At 43.4% G+C, this 17,297-nt stretch overlaps 3 protein-coding genes across 3 annotated transcripts; all 3 read right to left on the bottom strand.

The window, feature by feature from the left end:
* Positions 1-8,589: 8,589 nt before the first annotated feature.
* Positions 8,590-10,653, bottom strand: LOC133863335 (uncharacterized). Its single transcript, XM_062299279.1, has one exon. It carries the CDS (start codon positions 10,651-10,653, stop codon positions 8,590-8,592), a length of 2,064 nt encoding a protein of 687 aa, XP_062155263.1.
* A 60-nt stretch (positions 10,654-10,713) lies between these two features.
* LOC133863334 (uncharacterized) lies at positions 10,714-11,895 on the bottom strand. Its single transcript, XM_062299278.1, has one exon. The coding sequence runs from the start codon at positions 11,893-11,895 to the stop codon at positions 10,714-10,716; it is 1,182 nt and encodes a 393-aa protein (XP_062155262.1).
* A 4,607-nt stretch (positions 11,896-16,502) lies between these two features.
* On the bottom strand, positions 16,503-17,198 carry LOC133863611 (large ribosomal subunit protein uL23y-like). The gene has a single exon (XM_062299642.1). The coding sequence runs from the start codon at positions 17,117-17,119 to the stop codon at positions 16,658-16,660; it is 462 nt and encodes a 153-aa protein (XP_062155626.1). The 5' UTR covers positions 17,120-17,198; the 3' UTR covers positions 16,503-16,657.
* Between the last annotated feature and the right edge of the window lie 99 nt (positions 17,199-17,297).

The raw sequence follows: 17,297 nt of genomic DNA, 5'->3' as shown, positions 1-17,297 counted from the left end.
ACGGGCGCAATCGAACTGTTTGCCGTTATCGGTCACCATGGCATAAGGTATCCCAAATCTGCACACTATCGACTTCCATAGGAACTTAATAACATTCTCGGTTGTGATCGTCGCAAGTGCCTCGGCCTCCGCCCACTTAGTGAAATAATCCACTGCAACCAGCACAAACTTCTTGTTACCTTTTCCCGTTGGTAGGGGACCGACAATGTCGACCCCCCACTTGGCGAATGGCCAGGGAGAGGTAATTGAATGAAGGTATTCCGGAGAGCTCCTGGGGATACGACAGAATCTCTAGCACGCATCACCGCCTCTTACTAACTCCGCTGCATCTTTACTCATCGTCGGCCAGTAATATCCTGCCCTGACAACCTTGTTCATCAGAGCCTTAGCTCCTGAATGGTTTCCGCATACTCCGTGATGCACTTCCCTCAACACATAATCCGCATCTTCATTCGGCAGGCATTTTAGTAAGGGAAAAGAATACCCCCGTCGGTATAAAGTTCCTCCAACTAAAACATAACGCGCCGAGTGACGGACAATTTTCTGAGCATCTTCCTTGGCCGGCGGGAGCTCACCTGTTCTCAAATACCGTACAATTTCAGTAGCCCATTCGGGGTCCACCTCGCCTATTTGCATCAGTTCTTCTGTCACGAATACCGTGGGGTGAGTTTTGGTCAGGAACTTGCAGCCGCGTACTGACACTGCGGGGTCCGACCATGATCCGATTCGCGAGAGAGCGTCTGCCAACCCATTCTTCTCCCGGGGGATTTTAACTATAACGATCTTGTCAAAGTACGAGTAGAACTGATGTACTTTTCTGAGGCATTCGGACATCCTCGTTTCCTGCGTGGCGTAACTTCCGTTTATCTACTCAACAATTACTCGCGAATCGCTTCGAATCTCTATATCCATTATTCCCATTTGCCGCACGATCTCCATGGCCGACAGCACAGCCTCATACTCAGCTTCGTTATTAGTGGCAGGGAAATCAAACTTCAGAGCATACCTGAGCTCTTCCCGGTCGGGCCCTCGGAACACCACTCCAGCTCCGCTTCTTCCCCCCGCTGAGGAACCATCAACGTAGGCAACCCAAGTTGGTCCCTTCGTCGGCCCTTCCTCATCCGGACCTTCACCCATCTCTACTACAAAATCAGCCAAGGCTTGTGCCTTTGTCGCTGTCCAAGGATGGTACTCGATATCAAACTCCCCCAACTCGATTGCCCAATTGACTAGCCTTCCCGACAAATCGGGTTTCTGCAGCACCTTCCGAATGGGGTATTCAGTGAGGACCCGTACCGCATGGGCTTGAAAGTAGGGCCTTAACCTTCGCGCTGAAATTACCAGAGCATACGCTAATTTCTCAATCCAAGGATATCGCTCTTCCGCCCCATGTAATACCTTACTAGTGAAGTACACTGGCCTCTGCTTGCCTGATTCTTCCCTCACTAACACTGAGCTGACTCCAGTTCGGGACACCGCAAGATACAAATAGAGGATCTCCCCCTCCACTGGGCGACTCAGGAGTGGGGGATTGGATAAATAGGTCTTTAGCTCCGCAAAGGCCCTCTCACATTCCTCCGTCCAGCTGAAAGCCCTCTTTAACACCCTAAAGAAAGGCAAGCATTTGTCCGACGACCGGGAAACAAAGCGATTCAAAGCGGCTAACCTTCCCGTCAATCGTTGCAGTTGCTTCATCGTCCGGGGGGAGGGCATTTCCAAAATGGCCTTCACTTTATCGGGATTCGCTTCGATTCCCCTATGTGACACCATAAACCCCAAGAACTTTCCGGAGTCGACCCCGAAGGCACACTTCTGCGGGTTCAGCTTCATTCGGTACCTCCTCAAATTTTCAAATGCTTCCGCCAGATCGGCAATATGGCCTCCAGTAGTCAGGCTTTTGACAAGCATGTCGTCAACATAAACCTCCATATTCTGCCTGATTTGCGTTTGGAACATTTTGTTCACCAGCCTTTGGTATGTAGCACCAGCATTTTTTAATCCGAAGGGCATTACCGTATAACAATACAGCCCTCGATCAGTCGTGAACGACGTCTTCTCCTGGTCGGACTCCGCCATGCGTATTTGGTTGTAACCGGAAAATGCATCCATAAAGCTTAATACCTCATGACCGGCCGTCGAGTCGACGAGCTGGTCTATCCTGGGGAGAGGAAAGCTGTCTTTCGGACAAGCTTTGTTGAGGTCGGTGAAGTCTACACACATCCTCCACTTCCCATTGGCTTTCTTTACCAACACTACATTGGCCAGCCATTCCGGATAATCAACTTCCCGGATAAATCCTGCTCTAATCAACTTTTGAACTTCGTCTGCAATTGCCTGATTGCGCTCTGAGGCGAAAGTCCTCCTCCGCTGCTTCACTGGTCTACAGTTCCGGTCAACATTCAGCCGGTGTTCGATAACCGAGAGGTCTATTCCTGGCATCTCATCATGCTCCCAAGCAAAGACGTCCAGGTGGTCCCGCAAAAATTTCACCAACCTCCCTTTTTCGTCTGTTGGAAGCTGTGCGCCTACCCGGAGTTTCCTACCTTGGGGTCCGACCTCCACCTCCTCGAGATCCCCGGTCGGACTCCTCACCTGTAATTGCTATTTAGTCACAGGACCTGTCCCCTGACCGGGGTGTGCCTGGCGGGAAGAACCCCCCAGGGAAACATTGTAGCACTTGCGGGCTGCCTTCTGCTCCCCTCGGACTTCTCCCACTCCGTCGTCCGTCGGAAATTTCATTTTAAGATGGGGTATCGATGTGACCGCTTTCAACTCAGCCTGAGCTGTCCTCCCGAATATAGCGTTGTAAGCGGAGGGTTGATCGACAATAAGGAACCTTACCGGAATTGTCTTCTCTGTCGAGGAACTGCCCACTGTAACTTGAAGCTCAATTAACCCCAGTGGCATCACTCGTTCTCCTGCGAACCCCACCAGGGGAAATCTGAAGGCAGAGAGCTTATCTTCACTAATTTTCATCAAGTCGAAGGCCGACTTATAGAGAATGTCCGCTGAACTACCATTATCCACCAAGACCCGATGAATCCTGTGATTTCCTATAACCATGGTTACCACCAGGGCATCCGAATGGGGTAAGTATACCCCCTCGTAATCTTCATCCGAAAAGGTGATGGTTAACTTCTCGCGCCTCGCCGCTTTTTCCGGCCTTGTAATCGCGTAAATGGACACCTTTCGCATTTCCTTCGCGTAAGACTTGCGAGCCGAATAAGTCTCGCCTCCCCCTCCAAAGCCTCCAGCTATAGTCTGGATTTCGGGGAAGCACCCCGAGTCCTGCGGCCTCCCGCGGCTTCTGCTCCGCTCACGCTGAGGCGACTTCTCCGCTCGGACATCCCTGCGGGGCTGCTGAGGCGGTCTTCTTTCCCGATAGTATTGCTGCTTTCCCGGGCGCGCATCACGCCCGGACAATCCCTGATTCCCGGCAAACTTATACATAGGGCGCTTATCCGAGGTGCCCTCTCGTCTCTACACGAAACGCTTCAACTTGCCATCAGCTATATACCTTTCGATCATGATGTGGTATTTTGTTTACCAAAATATATCAATAATAAATAACCACTCGCAATAGGACGAATCCTTGTAGGATAAGGCTATAGAGAGGGTGTCGAACCTCAAGGACTACAGGGGTATTGCTATCAAGTTTATGAAGATTAAAAATAACTAATGAAAAGATTGTTGAATTTGTAATTAACTAAAGTGCATAAAAATAAACGTAAAAGAGAATTGAAATATAAGAGAGAGAAAAAGAGTAGAGTATTGACTTCACCGCTATTCGCACATCAATGGTTAATCATATTTAATTAGAGAAATTCATTCTATGCATGCTATAAATAAACAAGAAATTACCATATTAAAGCATAAGTATAATCCATCTTCGGTTGGCACGGACCGTCCACCTAACCACTAAGATACGGTACGACCCGTCTTCCCTAGGCATGGATTAGCTACGTCTTTAATAGGATACATACAATCAATGAAAAAGTATAACCCATCTTCGGTTGGCACGAATCGTCTACCTAAATTACACTAAACTAGGGTGTAGTACGATTCGTCTTCCCTAGGCATGGCCTATCTAATCCTCTTGATCATATGTCAATTAAACCCGTTGTATAATCATCATTCTCATAATCACAGAAAATAAGAATGATTTGAGTTCAATAAAGGTAAAAAGCTTTCTAAGACAAGAGAAGAATTCTATCAATATTGATTATAAATTGAAGAACAATTGCATTAAAAGATGAAGAACAATATCAAATTGTAGCAATTCTCATAATTATACAACCAACATGCATAAACTAAAATTCTCTAAATTAAAATACAATCAAACCATTGTGCTTGGATAGGGCTACATCAATACCCTACAAAGGTTTTTAGCCGCTCATGAAGTTGCTGCAATGGCCTCTTGCCATGATTACTTCTCTTCAACTCTGCAAGCCTTCAAGAAGTTTTTCTCTGAATTTTCTCTAGGAAGCCGTGTCTTTTTTCAATGTTTTGAGGCCTAGAAGCTCTTGCAATTCCAGAAAAATCGTCTCTTGAGTCTTCTTGTCCAAGTAGGAGATTGAAACTTCAATCCAAGTAGGAAAAGGATTCCAAATTCGGCCAGAATTGTGGTCCTTTATTGCGAGGCGATTTTGATATAGTAAACGTCCGAATTTAGGAAAAGCTATTTCTGACATATTTGTTGGAATTTTTATTAGGTTTCGAACGCCACCAATTTTATTACAATCCGATATCTGACGCAAAAGTTATGATTCAAACACTGAGACATATGCAGAATCCAAATTTGAATCCAATCCGATTTTTGACTCTTAGTAGAGAAATTCCAATTTAATCCTTCACTTGATTTGATTAAACTTAACCACATCATATAGGTATTCTATTATGATTGGTTAAGCTTAAACATATCTTCTAGGTCTTCTCAAAGTGTACTTTAAGCCCAAAAAGCATGGAATTAATTGCATCTTTATTTAAAACCTGAAAACAATAAAACAACACAAAATCAAACAAATAACAATGCTAAGGAATTAACATATATAAGTTAAGGGGCTTGAATGTGTAACATTCAACGCTTATCACACCCCCAAACTTACATATTGCTAGTCCCTTAGCAATACAAAACAAGAAATAAAACTGAAAAACAACGGAATAAATCCTTCTTTCGTGGGATGTACGATTGCATTTAGCGTATGCAACAAGCCTTTTAAACCCCTAGGACTCCCTAGTGGACGAGTGAAGTCTCGTGAGGGTTTGCCAGAAATGATACCCACAAACATTGTTCCTACCATGTTATCCCCAAGAATGCAGCATCATAAAAATAATGGTTCTCATTCATTAGAAAGCTTAACAAAATAAACTCCATCTTCACAATTTCAGGGAATTAAAAATTAAGCTACAAACATGGCATTATTAGATATCACAAGATTCAATTAGTGTAAAGTGAACTTAACACATAGCCATGAGGTTTCAAAACTAATCTCAATCATGAATGGTTCAACACTCAAAATTCGTTGGACTCCCCATTAGATAAAACAACCAAGGCATATATATATTTTATTATTTTTATATATGCAGGCTGTGCAATGCTTAGCTCCCTTAAGCTTTCTAATTGACCCATGTAACGAGTGTTAGGTCAATGACTCCCAAACCAGATGGTTTTAGGGCACTAGGTGTAAAACACCCTAAAGACTTACTAACTCGAGTCAAAAAGGCTACGAAGCTAAACTTAGCCATTTATCAATCAAGGTAAACTTCCACCTTTTGACGCGAATACTCAATGCTTAATGAGGCAAGAGATCCGGTTACTCAGCGAAAAGCTCAAAGTGATCAATATTATTCTCTTTCTTTCTTTCTTTCTTTCTTTTTTATTTTTTTATTTTTTTATTTTTTTTTTTATGCCAAGGTTATTCCTCCAATAAGTTACCCAGCTGCATCTAAGATATTGATAATAGACATAACTGATTTCAAATTTCATACCCCACAGACTACGTGCTAGTGTGCTTGTGAGAATCAAATTGAAATAAGTAATATCTCATGCTGCCAAAGAAATTAGCAAAACTTCTTAATTTCCTAGTCAAGTGATCATGTGTTCATCATGTTAAGCTCACCAATGAAATACGAATCAAAATTCAAAATTCAACCAAATTCTTAGAAATAGCATGATCAGGCAGTCACAATATCTACAAGAGGACAACAAAATGTTTTTCTCACCCCCAAACTTAAACGATACATTGTCCCCAATGTATAGATAGAGATACAATACCGGGTGGAAGGAAAAAAATAAATGGGACTGGTTGTACTCCCCCAATCTTCAACGCAAGAATGCCTGTCCTAAAAAAAAAACAAAGCACTACTCCAGCTTTATAATAAAAATCAAGAAAATCAACAAGAGAAGTGTTAGTAAAGTGGGTTGCCTCCCATTAGCGCTAAGTTTAACGTCTTCAGCCAGACAAACTAGATCCACAAACAAATCAAAAATAAAAATGAGGAAGGGTAAGATAAACTCCTCTAATCCAAGTAGATGGGATCCGTCAAGTGGATGGAAGCAGCATTTTCATTTTGTGCAACGCCCTCTATGTAGGGCTTCAATCTTTGGCCGTTGACTTTGAACAAAGTGCCATCCTTTGGGTCCTGTAATTCGATGGCGCCATGTGGAGACACTAACGTGACTATGAAAGGGCCATCCCATCTGGAGCGAAGCTTCCCAGGAAAGAGCCGGAGTTTGGAATTGAAAAGCCATACCTTTTGTTCTGGCACAAAGGATTTGGGTAGAATATGTCGGTCATGAAATGCCTTTGTCTTTTCCTTGTAAATGCGGGCATTGTCATATGCATCATTGCGCAGCTCCTCCAATTCTGTCAACTGAAGTTTCCGGTGAGAGCCAGCTTCTTTCATGTCAAAATTGAACTGCTTGATTGCCCACAGAGCTTTGTGCTCTAGCTCCACAGGAAGGTGGCATGCCTTACCATAAACAATCCGATATGGAGACATACCGATTGGTGTCTTGTAAGCTGTGCGATAGGCCCATAGTGCATCATGGAGGCGCAAGGACCAATCCTTACGATCTGGCCTAACTGTCTTCTCTAGAATGTGCTTTATCTCCCTGTTGGAAACTTCCACTTGGCCACTAGTTTGAGGATGGTAGGGAGTGGCTACTTTGTGTGTGACGGAATATTTAAGGAGCAAGGTCTTGAGAAACCGGTTGCAAAAGTGCTTACCTCCGTCACTAATGATGGCCCGTGGGGTACCGAATCGACTGAAAATGTTAGTCTGGATGAATTTGACCACAACCTTGTGATCATTAGTCTTGGTGGCCACAGCCTCGACCCATTTAGAGACATAATCCACTCCTACAAGAATATACTCAAACCCAAAAGATGGCGGGAAGGGTCCCATGAAGTCGATACCCCAGACATCAAAGATTTCAACAATTAGGATGGGGTTTAGTGGCATCATGTCCCTCCGAGACATAGCTCCAAGGCGTTGGCACCTCTCACAAGCCCGACAAAACCCATAGGCATCTTTGAACAAGGTAGGCCATGTGAATCCGCTCTGTAGAACCTTGGCTGCAGTTTTCTTGGCACTGAAGTGTCCTCCACATGCTAGCGAATGGCAGAATGTAAGAATACTGTGGAATTCACTCTCGGGAACACAGCGGCGGATTATCTGATCAGCACAATACTTGAATAACTCTGGATCTTCCCAAAAATAAGATCGGACTTGCTTGAAGAAGCGGTCCTTGTCTTGTTTGGACCAATGAGAAGGGATCCGACTTGTGGCTAAATAATTAACAATATCAGCATACCAAGGCGGCTCCCTCAAAGTAATCTCAAATAGTTGCTCATCCGGGAAGGAATCATTAACTGGAATAGGTTGAGGTTTCTCAAATATAATCCGTGACAGGTGGTCAGCGACAACATTCTCAGTTCCCTTCTTGTCCCGTATTTCGATGTCGAATTCTTGCAGAAGAAGTATCCATCGAATCAATCGGGGCTTAGTTTCTTTCTTGGCCAGCAAATGGCGTAGAGCTGCATGATTAGAGTAGATGATTACCTTGGATCCTAGAAGATATGAGCGGAATTTATCCAAAGCAAAGACAACAGCTAACAGCTCTTTTTCTGTTGTTGTGTAATTGATTTGAGCATCCATCAGAGTCTTGCTAGCATAGTAGATGACATGAGGAAGCTTGCCTTCATGTTGTCCCAAGGCCGCACCCACAGCATAATCAGACGCATCACACATGATTTCGAACGGCAAAGACCAGTCGGGAGGCTTCATGATGGGAGCAGAAGATAGCATAGAACGGAGCTTATGGAATGCCTCTAGACATGCATCATCAAAGTGGAAAGTAGTATCCTTGGCAAGTAAATTACACAAGGGTCTTGAAATTTTACTGAAATCCTTGATGAAGCGGCGATAGAAGCCGGCATGGCCGAGGAAGGAACGAATCTGCTTCACTGAAGTAGGTGGCGGTAGATTTTCAATCAGCTCAACTTTGGTACGGTCCACCTCAATTCCTCTTTTAGATACTATATGGCCCAAAACTATTCCCTCTTGCACCATGAAGTGGCTCTTCTCCTAGCTTAAGATTAGATCTGTTTCTTTGCAACGTTGAAGCACAAGTGATAGATTGTGGAGACATGTATCAAAGGAGGAACCAAAAACAGAGAAATCATCCATAAATACCTCTAAAAATTTTTCTACCATGTCTGAGAAGATCGACATCATGCATCGCTGAAAAGTGGCAGGTGCATTGCATAATCCAAAGGGCATGCGCCTATAAGCGAAAGTACCAAAAGGGCAGGTAAAGGTCGTCTTCTCTTGGTCTTGGGGATCAACTGCCACTTGATTATACCCGGAGTACCCATCTAGGAAACAGTAGTAGCTTTGGCCAGCAAGACGTTCCAGGATCTGATCAATGAATGGGAGTGGAAAGTGATCCTTCCGAGTATGGGAGTTGAGCTTGCGGTAGTCAATACAGACGCGCCATCCCGTGGTTGTGTGCTGGGGAATCAATTCGCCAACTGAGTTCTCTACCACTGTGATGCCAGACTTTTTTGGAACCACTTGGGTGGGGCTCACCCACTTGCTATCGGAGATAGGGTAGATGATACCTGCATCAAGTAATTTGACCACCTCCTTCATCACTACTTCCTTCATATTGGGATTCAGCCGGCGCTGTGCCTCACGAGACGGTCGAGCATCTTCCTCTAAATGAATCCGGTGCATACAGATGGAGGGGTCTATGCCCTTCAAATCAGCTACAGTCCATCCAATAGCCTCTTTATGCTTCTTCAATACTGCTAATAAACTGTCTTCTTGGTCCTTTTGTAGATCTGAAGCAATGATGACCGGCAAGGTATCATTAGAGCCGAGGAAGGCATACTTGAGCTTGTCTGGCAGTGGCTTCAATTCAAGCTTCGGTGGAGACTCAAGGGAAGGAACGGGAGGAGTGCTTGAAGTTGGAGGTAGGGGCTCCTTGGGTAGTCTCCATGGATAAAAATCTGCACTGGCAGTTGTCTCTAGCAAGGCATTTACCTCATCAATGTATTGATTGGTGTTGAAGTCTTTAGAGCCAAAGTGAGTTAGGCAGTCTTCCAAAGGATCCTTTGCCAAAATAATGGGGAGTGAATCTTCTACATATTCTTCAATGTTGTCCACAAAGAAACACTCATTCTGATCAGGTGCATGCTGGAATGCAGTGAAGATATTTAACCTGACCTTCATATTACCAAAGGAGATCTCCATGACTCCTGTACGACAGTTGATGCATGCATTGGCCGTGGCTAAGAAAGGGCGCCCAAGGATGACCGGGATCAGCTTCTCAGGATTGGGAACGGGCTCAGTGTCAAGTACGATGAAGTCCACTGGGAAGAAAAACTTATCTACTTTGATGATGACATCTTCTATTACCCCTCTTGGTTTCTTAATAGACCGATCAGCCAACTGTAGAATTACTGTGGTGGGCTTCAGTTCCCCTAGGCCAAGTTGCTGATACACTGAATAGGGAAGTAAATTCACACCAGCTCCTAGATCTAGGAGTGCTTTATCAACCTCACTCTGTCCGATGATACATGAAATTGTAGGGGATCCAGGATCCTTGAACTTCGGAGGAGTGTTGTGTTGAATTAGGGAACTCACATGCTCAGTAAGAAGTACTTTCTTGGGAATATGATTTCTACTTTTCCTTTTCTGAGTACACAAGTCCTTGAGGAATTTTGCATAGGCAGGTACTTGCTTGATGGCATCAAGGAGTGGAAGGTTGATTTTTACCTGTTTGAATACCTCCATCATATCTTGTATTTTCTCTCCTTGTTTCCCAAAGTGAGAAGGTGCCTTGAGACGTTCCGGGAATGGAACCTGAGGCTCATATGGTATCTCAAGAGTGGGAGCTGATGAAGAAGAGGCCTCAATGTTTACTTGCTTACCCTTGTCCTTCTGCAGATTCTGTGGGATCTCAGTTTGCTCATCCACCTTTTCTTGCACATAATTGTCGACCCTTCTTCCACTACGCAATGTGGTGATGGCTTGAACTTGTTGGTGATGTGAAGTATTGCCTTCTACCATGTAATGTCCTTTCGGGTTGGCCACCGGCTGACTTGGAAGTGTCCCCTCTTCTCTCTTGTTGAGGGTATTAGCCATCTGTCCCATTTGAGCCTCTAACTTGGCGATGGATTGAGAGTGAGAGTTCACTATCTGATTCTAAGAGTCCACCTTCTGATTGATCTCGCCTAGAAGTTTCAACATCTGAGCCTGAATGCCAGAATCTGACTGAGAAGATGGTGTGGCCTGAGATTGCTGTTGTGAAGGGCGGTATGTGGAAGAAGATTGGTAGGGTTGCCTGTTAGATTGAGCTTGATTATGCACCCCTGGGACTGAGTTACTTGAAGCTTGAGCCTTCCATGAGAAATTGGGATGATTTCTCCACCCTGGGTTATAAGTATTGGAGTATGGATCATTACCCGGATGTGAAAAAGCTGCATTGACCTGCTCAGTTAAATCATCATAAAACTTTCCAGCAGTAGGACAATCATTTGTATGATGCATAGGATTAGAACAAAATGAGCATGGTGTGTGCTGTGTGTGCATGTGAGTAGAATTAGGAGCAAAACCAGCAACCATCATTTGATCTAATTTCCTAGTGATAGCATCAACTACTTGGGTAGCTACATCTGAAGAATGTCCTATTTCAAAAAGACCTTCGGTCTTTGGTGCTTTAGGTGCAGGTGCTCTACGTCTAGTGGATGCATGCTGAGTGGAATTATTACTCAAGTTTTCAAACAATGTCCATGCTTCGTCCTCACTTTTCATCATAAATGTTCCCCCACAAGATGCATCTACCATTTGTCTATTAGGCTCAGTCAAGCCTTCATAGAAGCTTTGCACTAGCTGCCACTTCGGGACAGCGTGGTGTGGGCATGATCTAAGTAGGTCCTTGAGTCTTTCCCAGGTCTCATACAGTTGTTCTCCCTCATATTGGGAGATACTAGTGATAGCTCTCCTAATATCATTGGTCTTTCCTATGGGAAAATACTTCTTTAGAAATTCTTGTTGCAATTGAGCCCAAGAAGTAATGGAGTTTGGTGCTAAGGAATGAAACCAATGTTTGGCTCTTTCCTTGAGGGAGAAGGGAAAGAGACGCATCCTTAGAGCGTCCTCAGTGAACCCGCTCAATTTAATGGTAGAACAAATTGCTAAGAATTCACCGAGGAAATCGTAAGGATTTTCAGTACTAAGTCCTAGAAAAGATGGTAAACTCTGTATAGTACTAGGCTTAATCTCATAGTGGGCTGCTGTAACATCCGGCAACCTGAGACATGTGGGAGAAGTGTATGTGGTAGGGAGATAATGATCTCTCAAAGCCATAGGGTTATCGTCACCCATAGTCTCAGTGGTGCGTTTTCCTAGCAAATTAGAGTTCCTTTCGGATCTAAGTTGTCTAAGAGTGCGTTCAATGTCAGGGTCGCAAGAAATTAAAGGCAATGATAAAGAACGACGACCCAGCATACAACAAAACAAAATAAAAAGCTCACAACCGGCCCGTAGGAATGCTGGAATTTAGCTGCTGTAGATGATGATGGCGGTCAGCGAGGAAAACTGAGAGGGAAAAGGAAAAGAAAAACTAAAAGCAAAATTAGAAACACAAATCAATAGTAAAAATAAAAATAAAAAGAAATAGAAAATAATGAAGCTAGATTTAATCTTTAAAACTTAATAACACAACCGTTTGTAGTCCCCGGCAACGGCGCCAAAAATTGATGTGGTATTTTGTTTACCAAAATATATCAATAATAAATAACCACTCGCAATAGGACGAATCCTTGTAGGATAAGGCTATAGAGAGGGTGTCGAACCTCAAGGACTACAGGGGTATTGCTATCAAGTTTATGAAGATTAAAAATAACTAATGAAAAGATTGTTGAATTTGTAATTAACTAAAGTGCATAAAAATAAACGTAAAAGAGAATTGAAATATAAGAGAGAGAAAAAGAGTAGAGTATTGACTTCACCGCTATTCGCACATCAATGGTTAATCATATTTAATTAGAGAAATTCATTCTATGCATGCTATAAATAAACAAGAAATTACCATATTAAAGCATAAGTATAATCCATCTTCGGTTGGCACGGACCGTCCACCTAACCACTAAGATGCGGTACGACCCGTCTTCCCTAGGCATGGATTAGCTACGTCTTTAATAGGATACATACAATCAATGAAAAAGTATAACCCATCTTCGGTTGGCACGAATCGTCTACCTAAATTACACTAAACTAGGGTGTAGTACGATTCGTCTTCCCTAGGCATGGCCTATCTAATCCTCTTGATCATATGTCAATTAAACCCGTTGTATAATCATCATTCTCATAATCACAGAAAATAAGAATGATTTGAGTTCAATAAAGGTAAAAAGCTTTCTAAGACAAGAGAAGAATTCTATCAATATTGATTATAAATTGAAGAACAATTGCATTAAAAGATGAAGAACAATATCAAATTGTAGCAATTCTCATAATTATACAACCAACATGCATAAACTAAAATTCTCTAAATTAAAATACAATCAAACCATTGTGCTTGGATAGGGCTACATCAATACCCTACAAAGGTTTTTAGCCGCTCATGAAGTTGCTGCAATGGCCTCTTGCCATGATTACTTCTCTTCAACTCTGCAAGCCTTCAAGAAGTTTTTCTCTGAATTTTCTCTAGGAAGCCGTGTCTTTTTTCAATGTTTTGAGGCCTAGAAGCTCTTGCAATTCCAGAAAAATCGTCTCTTGAGTCTTCTTGTCCAAGTAGGAGATTGAAACTTCAATCCAAGTAGGAAAAAGATTCCAAATTCGGCCAGAATTGTGGTCCTTTATTGCGAGGCGATTTTGATATAGTAAACGTCCGAATTTAGGAAAAGCTATTTCTGACATATTTGTTGGAATTTTTATTAGGTTTCGAACGCCACCAATTGTATTACAATCCGATATCTGACGCAAAAGTTATGATTCAAACACTGAGACATATGCAGAATCCAAATTTGAATCCAATCCGATTTTTGACTCTTAGTAGAGAAATTCCAATTTAATCCTTCACTTGATTTGATTAAACTTAACCACATCATATAGGTATTCTATTATGATTGGTTAAGCTTAAACATATCTTCTAGGTCTTCTCTAAGTGTACTTTAAGCCCAAAAAGCATGGAATTAATTGCATCTTTATTTAAAACCTGAAAACAATAAAACAACACAAAATCAAACAAATAACAATGCTAAGGAATTAACATATATAAGTTAAGGGGCTTGAATGTGTAACATTCAACGCTTATCAGATCACCTCTTTCAGAGAAATGCAATTGTCTGTATAGTGACCAAAAGAGCCATGGTAGTGGCAGTATTTATGCCGGTTGTGCGGAGGCGGATGGCCCTTTATTGGTGAGGGATCCCTGTAACTCGGGTCCTTTCTGATTTCCATGAGAATCTCCTTCACCGGAGCATTCACAGGCGTCCAGTGATAACCTTCAACTCTCCTAGCGGGTCCGCGCTCTGCAACCTCCCTTCCTATCGGGGCCGCCCTCGACTTTGATCTCCTGTCCGGCACCGGGTTTTCCTTTCCTGGGCCCTCGGCCCCTCGGAACGCACGGAGGGTTTCTTCCTGGTTCACGAACTCTTCCGCCCGATCATAAAATTCCTGCAAACTGTCTGCCGGTCTTCTTGCTAAGTCCGCCATGAGGGCACCATCCTTCTTGATCCCTTGATAAATGGCACAGTGGATAAATTGCTCATTCTGAGTCTCCACGGCCAACCTTTCCTGGTTGAAGCGGAGCAAGTAACTTCTCAATGACTCCTGGGGGCCTTGCTTAATGGTCATCAATTGTTGAGCAGGCTTTTTCCGGACAACGCCTGCCATAAACTGAGACGCAAACTTCCTGGCGAGGCCTTCAAAACTCGAGACCGAACGAGGAGGCAAAGTTCTGAACCATTCTCGAGCTCCCCCTGCCAAAGTAAGGGGAAAAGCTCGGCACGCAACCTCGTCCGGAGTGGCATGCAGCACCACGTGCGCACGGAAACTGGCCAAATGTTCAATAGGGTCCCCCAATCCTGTATATACGGGTATTTCGGGCATTTTAAACTTACTTGGGAGTTGGCATGACATTATACGATCAGTGAAGGGGGACACTGTGGTAGAAAACAAGCTGTCAGTCAACAGAGCTTTCCCCTTAGCTCCCGATTGCGTGGATCCCATCAAGTAATCACACTGTCGCTCCAATTTAGTCAGTTTTCGAGCCCACTCCTTTTTCACCTTCTTATTCTTCCCCATGAGGTCAACAAGTTCGGCATCACTGTCAGACTCGTCCTCACCTCCAACCACCTCTTCCGAACGCCCATCTTCACCCTCAAGATTCACCTGATCACCCTGTGGCAGGTCTTCTTGAACTTTCGGCCGCTCCGTTCGATCTCGCTCCTGCAGCTCCCTTTCGAGTTGCGCCACTTTCTCATTTAAGCGGGCTATCTCAGCCTGGGGGTCATGTGAAGTCCCTGGTCCCTTGTGCACATTTTCTTCAGCCATGCTTCTTCGAGTTAACCGCGTACTATTCACAGGAACACGTGACCACGTCGTTCCCACAGACGGTGCCAAAGTGTTAACAAATTTTCTGGAGCTGACGACTTGGAATCCCGGACGACACCGTGTACCAAAGCTCCCAAGGTTGACGAAATTCAAATGAGTGTTCTTCAAGTTGTCTGCAAAACAAAAGGGGTCGTCGGGGTGTCCCGGCAACGCCTCCTCCGACGATCAAGTTAGAATGGGTGTAAAAAATCTCTTTAGCAAGAAGAAATTCGTGTGTGTTTTAGAAGAAGATACCTCTCTTTTTTATCAGTCCAAACCTTTTATATGTCTGCTCTCCTTAAATGTCCTTCACGTCAACATTTATTACTCGAATATGCTTTTCTTTTCCTTCATTAATTTGAGCCCATAAACCCAGGCGCTTATACCGAATCGTCCCTACTTTCTCTGATCGGCGGCGGGCAATCATCGATTAATAAGACAAAAATATTAATTAGGGAGAATCTCCCACTTCATTTCAAACAGCTCCTCTCTTAGCTACAGACACCAGCTCATCTCTCTATCATTTTAATTAATGGCGGGAAATTCCTTAACAATCTGGATCCGCGATCTACTTTCTCAACATCGAGACATGGAAGACGTCATGCATACCAGTTAGGTTTGGCGGTAGGGGCAACCGGATAAGCCAACTTGCCAACCTTCTTATTCTTTCCGAACCTCATCACACCTTTCGTATGGAAATATTCAAGAACACTTTGTCCCCTACTTCAAATTCCAACTTTCACCTACGTACAGTTGTCAACATAGCTCTTCGTCCTATTCTGTGTTGTTGTCATTCTTTACTAAACGAGTGCCATTTTTTCCTTGGTGTCTTGAATTATCTTGGGTCCCAAAAGCCGTCTCTCGCCAACATTACTCTATTAAAGCAGCAACTAACATTGTTGTTATACACAAACTTGATTAGTAGCAGGTACTGAATCCAATTGCCCTTTAAGTCCAATACGCATGCCCAAAGCATGTCTTCCAATATTGAGTGACTTGAGTCCACTCGGACTGTCCGTCTGTATGTGGATAAAAAGCCATACTAAATCTCAATTGTGTCCCCATCTCCTGCTACAGACTACTAGAATCTCGAAGTGAACCGAGAGTCATGATCCGATATAATGACTATCAACATTCTGTGCAATCGCACTATGTTCTGCACGTACAGTCTCACTAGCTTGCCCATAGGATCCTTCACTTTCATCGAAATGAAGTGAGAAGTCGTTGTCAACCCGCCAACCACTACCTAATAGCATCATCTCTCGACGGTACCCTGGGCAAAACCATTACGAAATCCATAGCTATTTCCTCCTATTTCCATTCCGGCACTAATTTTATATGAGAGTAATATGATTCTTTTTGTTCTGGTTGAATTAAGCTTACATTTTATTTTATTTTATTTTTTTTTGGCATACAATCGCAATAGTATAGAAAATATAGTTCCCCAGTACAAATATTGGAGTCCTAACACAATGTCTCATTACTAACAAAACTGTCAAAACAAGAGCAGAATCACTTTCCTCCAAACAAACGGATAAAAAATTAGATCTTAGATGATACCAATCTTGTTTGCCACGTCCAAGGCATCATAGTCTGGTGTCAACCTAACGTATGCCTTCTTAGTTTCATCAGGCCTGATCAAAGTGTTCACTTTCTTGGCCTGAATGTCATACATCTTCTTCACAGCATCTTTGACCTTTTTCTTGTCAGCACGGATGTCAACAATGAAAACGAGGGTGTTGTTGTCCTCGATCTTTTTCATTGCAGACTCAGTAGTCAGTGGATACTTGAGAATCTGGTAATGGTCCAACTTGTTTCTTGGTGTAGCACTGATGCGAGGATATTTGGGGTTCCTGTCCTTCTTTAATGTCCTTGGTCGATGGAATGTGACTGATGTCCTGATCTTCTTAGCTTTCTTCTTGAAGACTGGACCTGATTTCACAGCCTTGGCAGCCTTCAAGGCCTGAGCCTTTGGATCAGCCTTTTTCGTAACATCACCTTTAGGGGCCATTGCACAATGAAGAAACTCTACCCAATGCTCTTCCTTACCTGAGTGAAAGACAAAGAGGGCTGCGCAGCCGTAGAGTAGGGTTTTCCGAATTAAGCTTACATATGCATCATGCAACGATTTTTTATGTTAAATGTCACTAAATTAAAAGCTATTTCAGCATCAATATTTTGAGATGAGG

Source organism: Alnus glutinosa, chromosome 3 (genome assembly GCF_958979055.1).
Source record: "Alnus glutinosa chromosome 3, dhAlnGlut1.1, whole genome shotgun sequence".
Taxonomy (NCBI): domain Eukaryota; kingdom Viridiplantae; phylum Streptophyta; class Magnoliopsida; order Fagales; family Betulaceae; genus Alnus; species Alnus glutinosa.
Note: the sequence above shows the minus strand (reverse complement) of the source record. Positions and strands in the feature narration are given on the sequence as shown.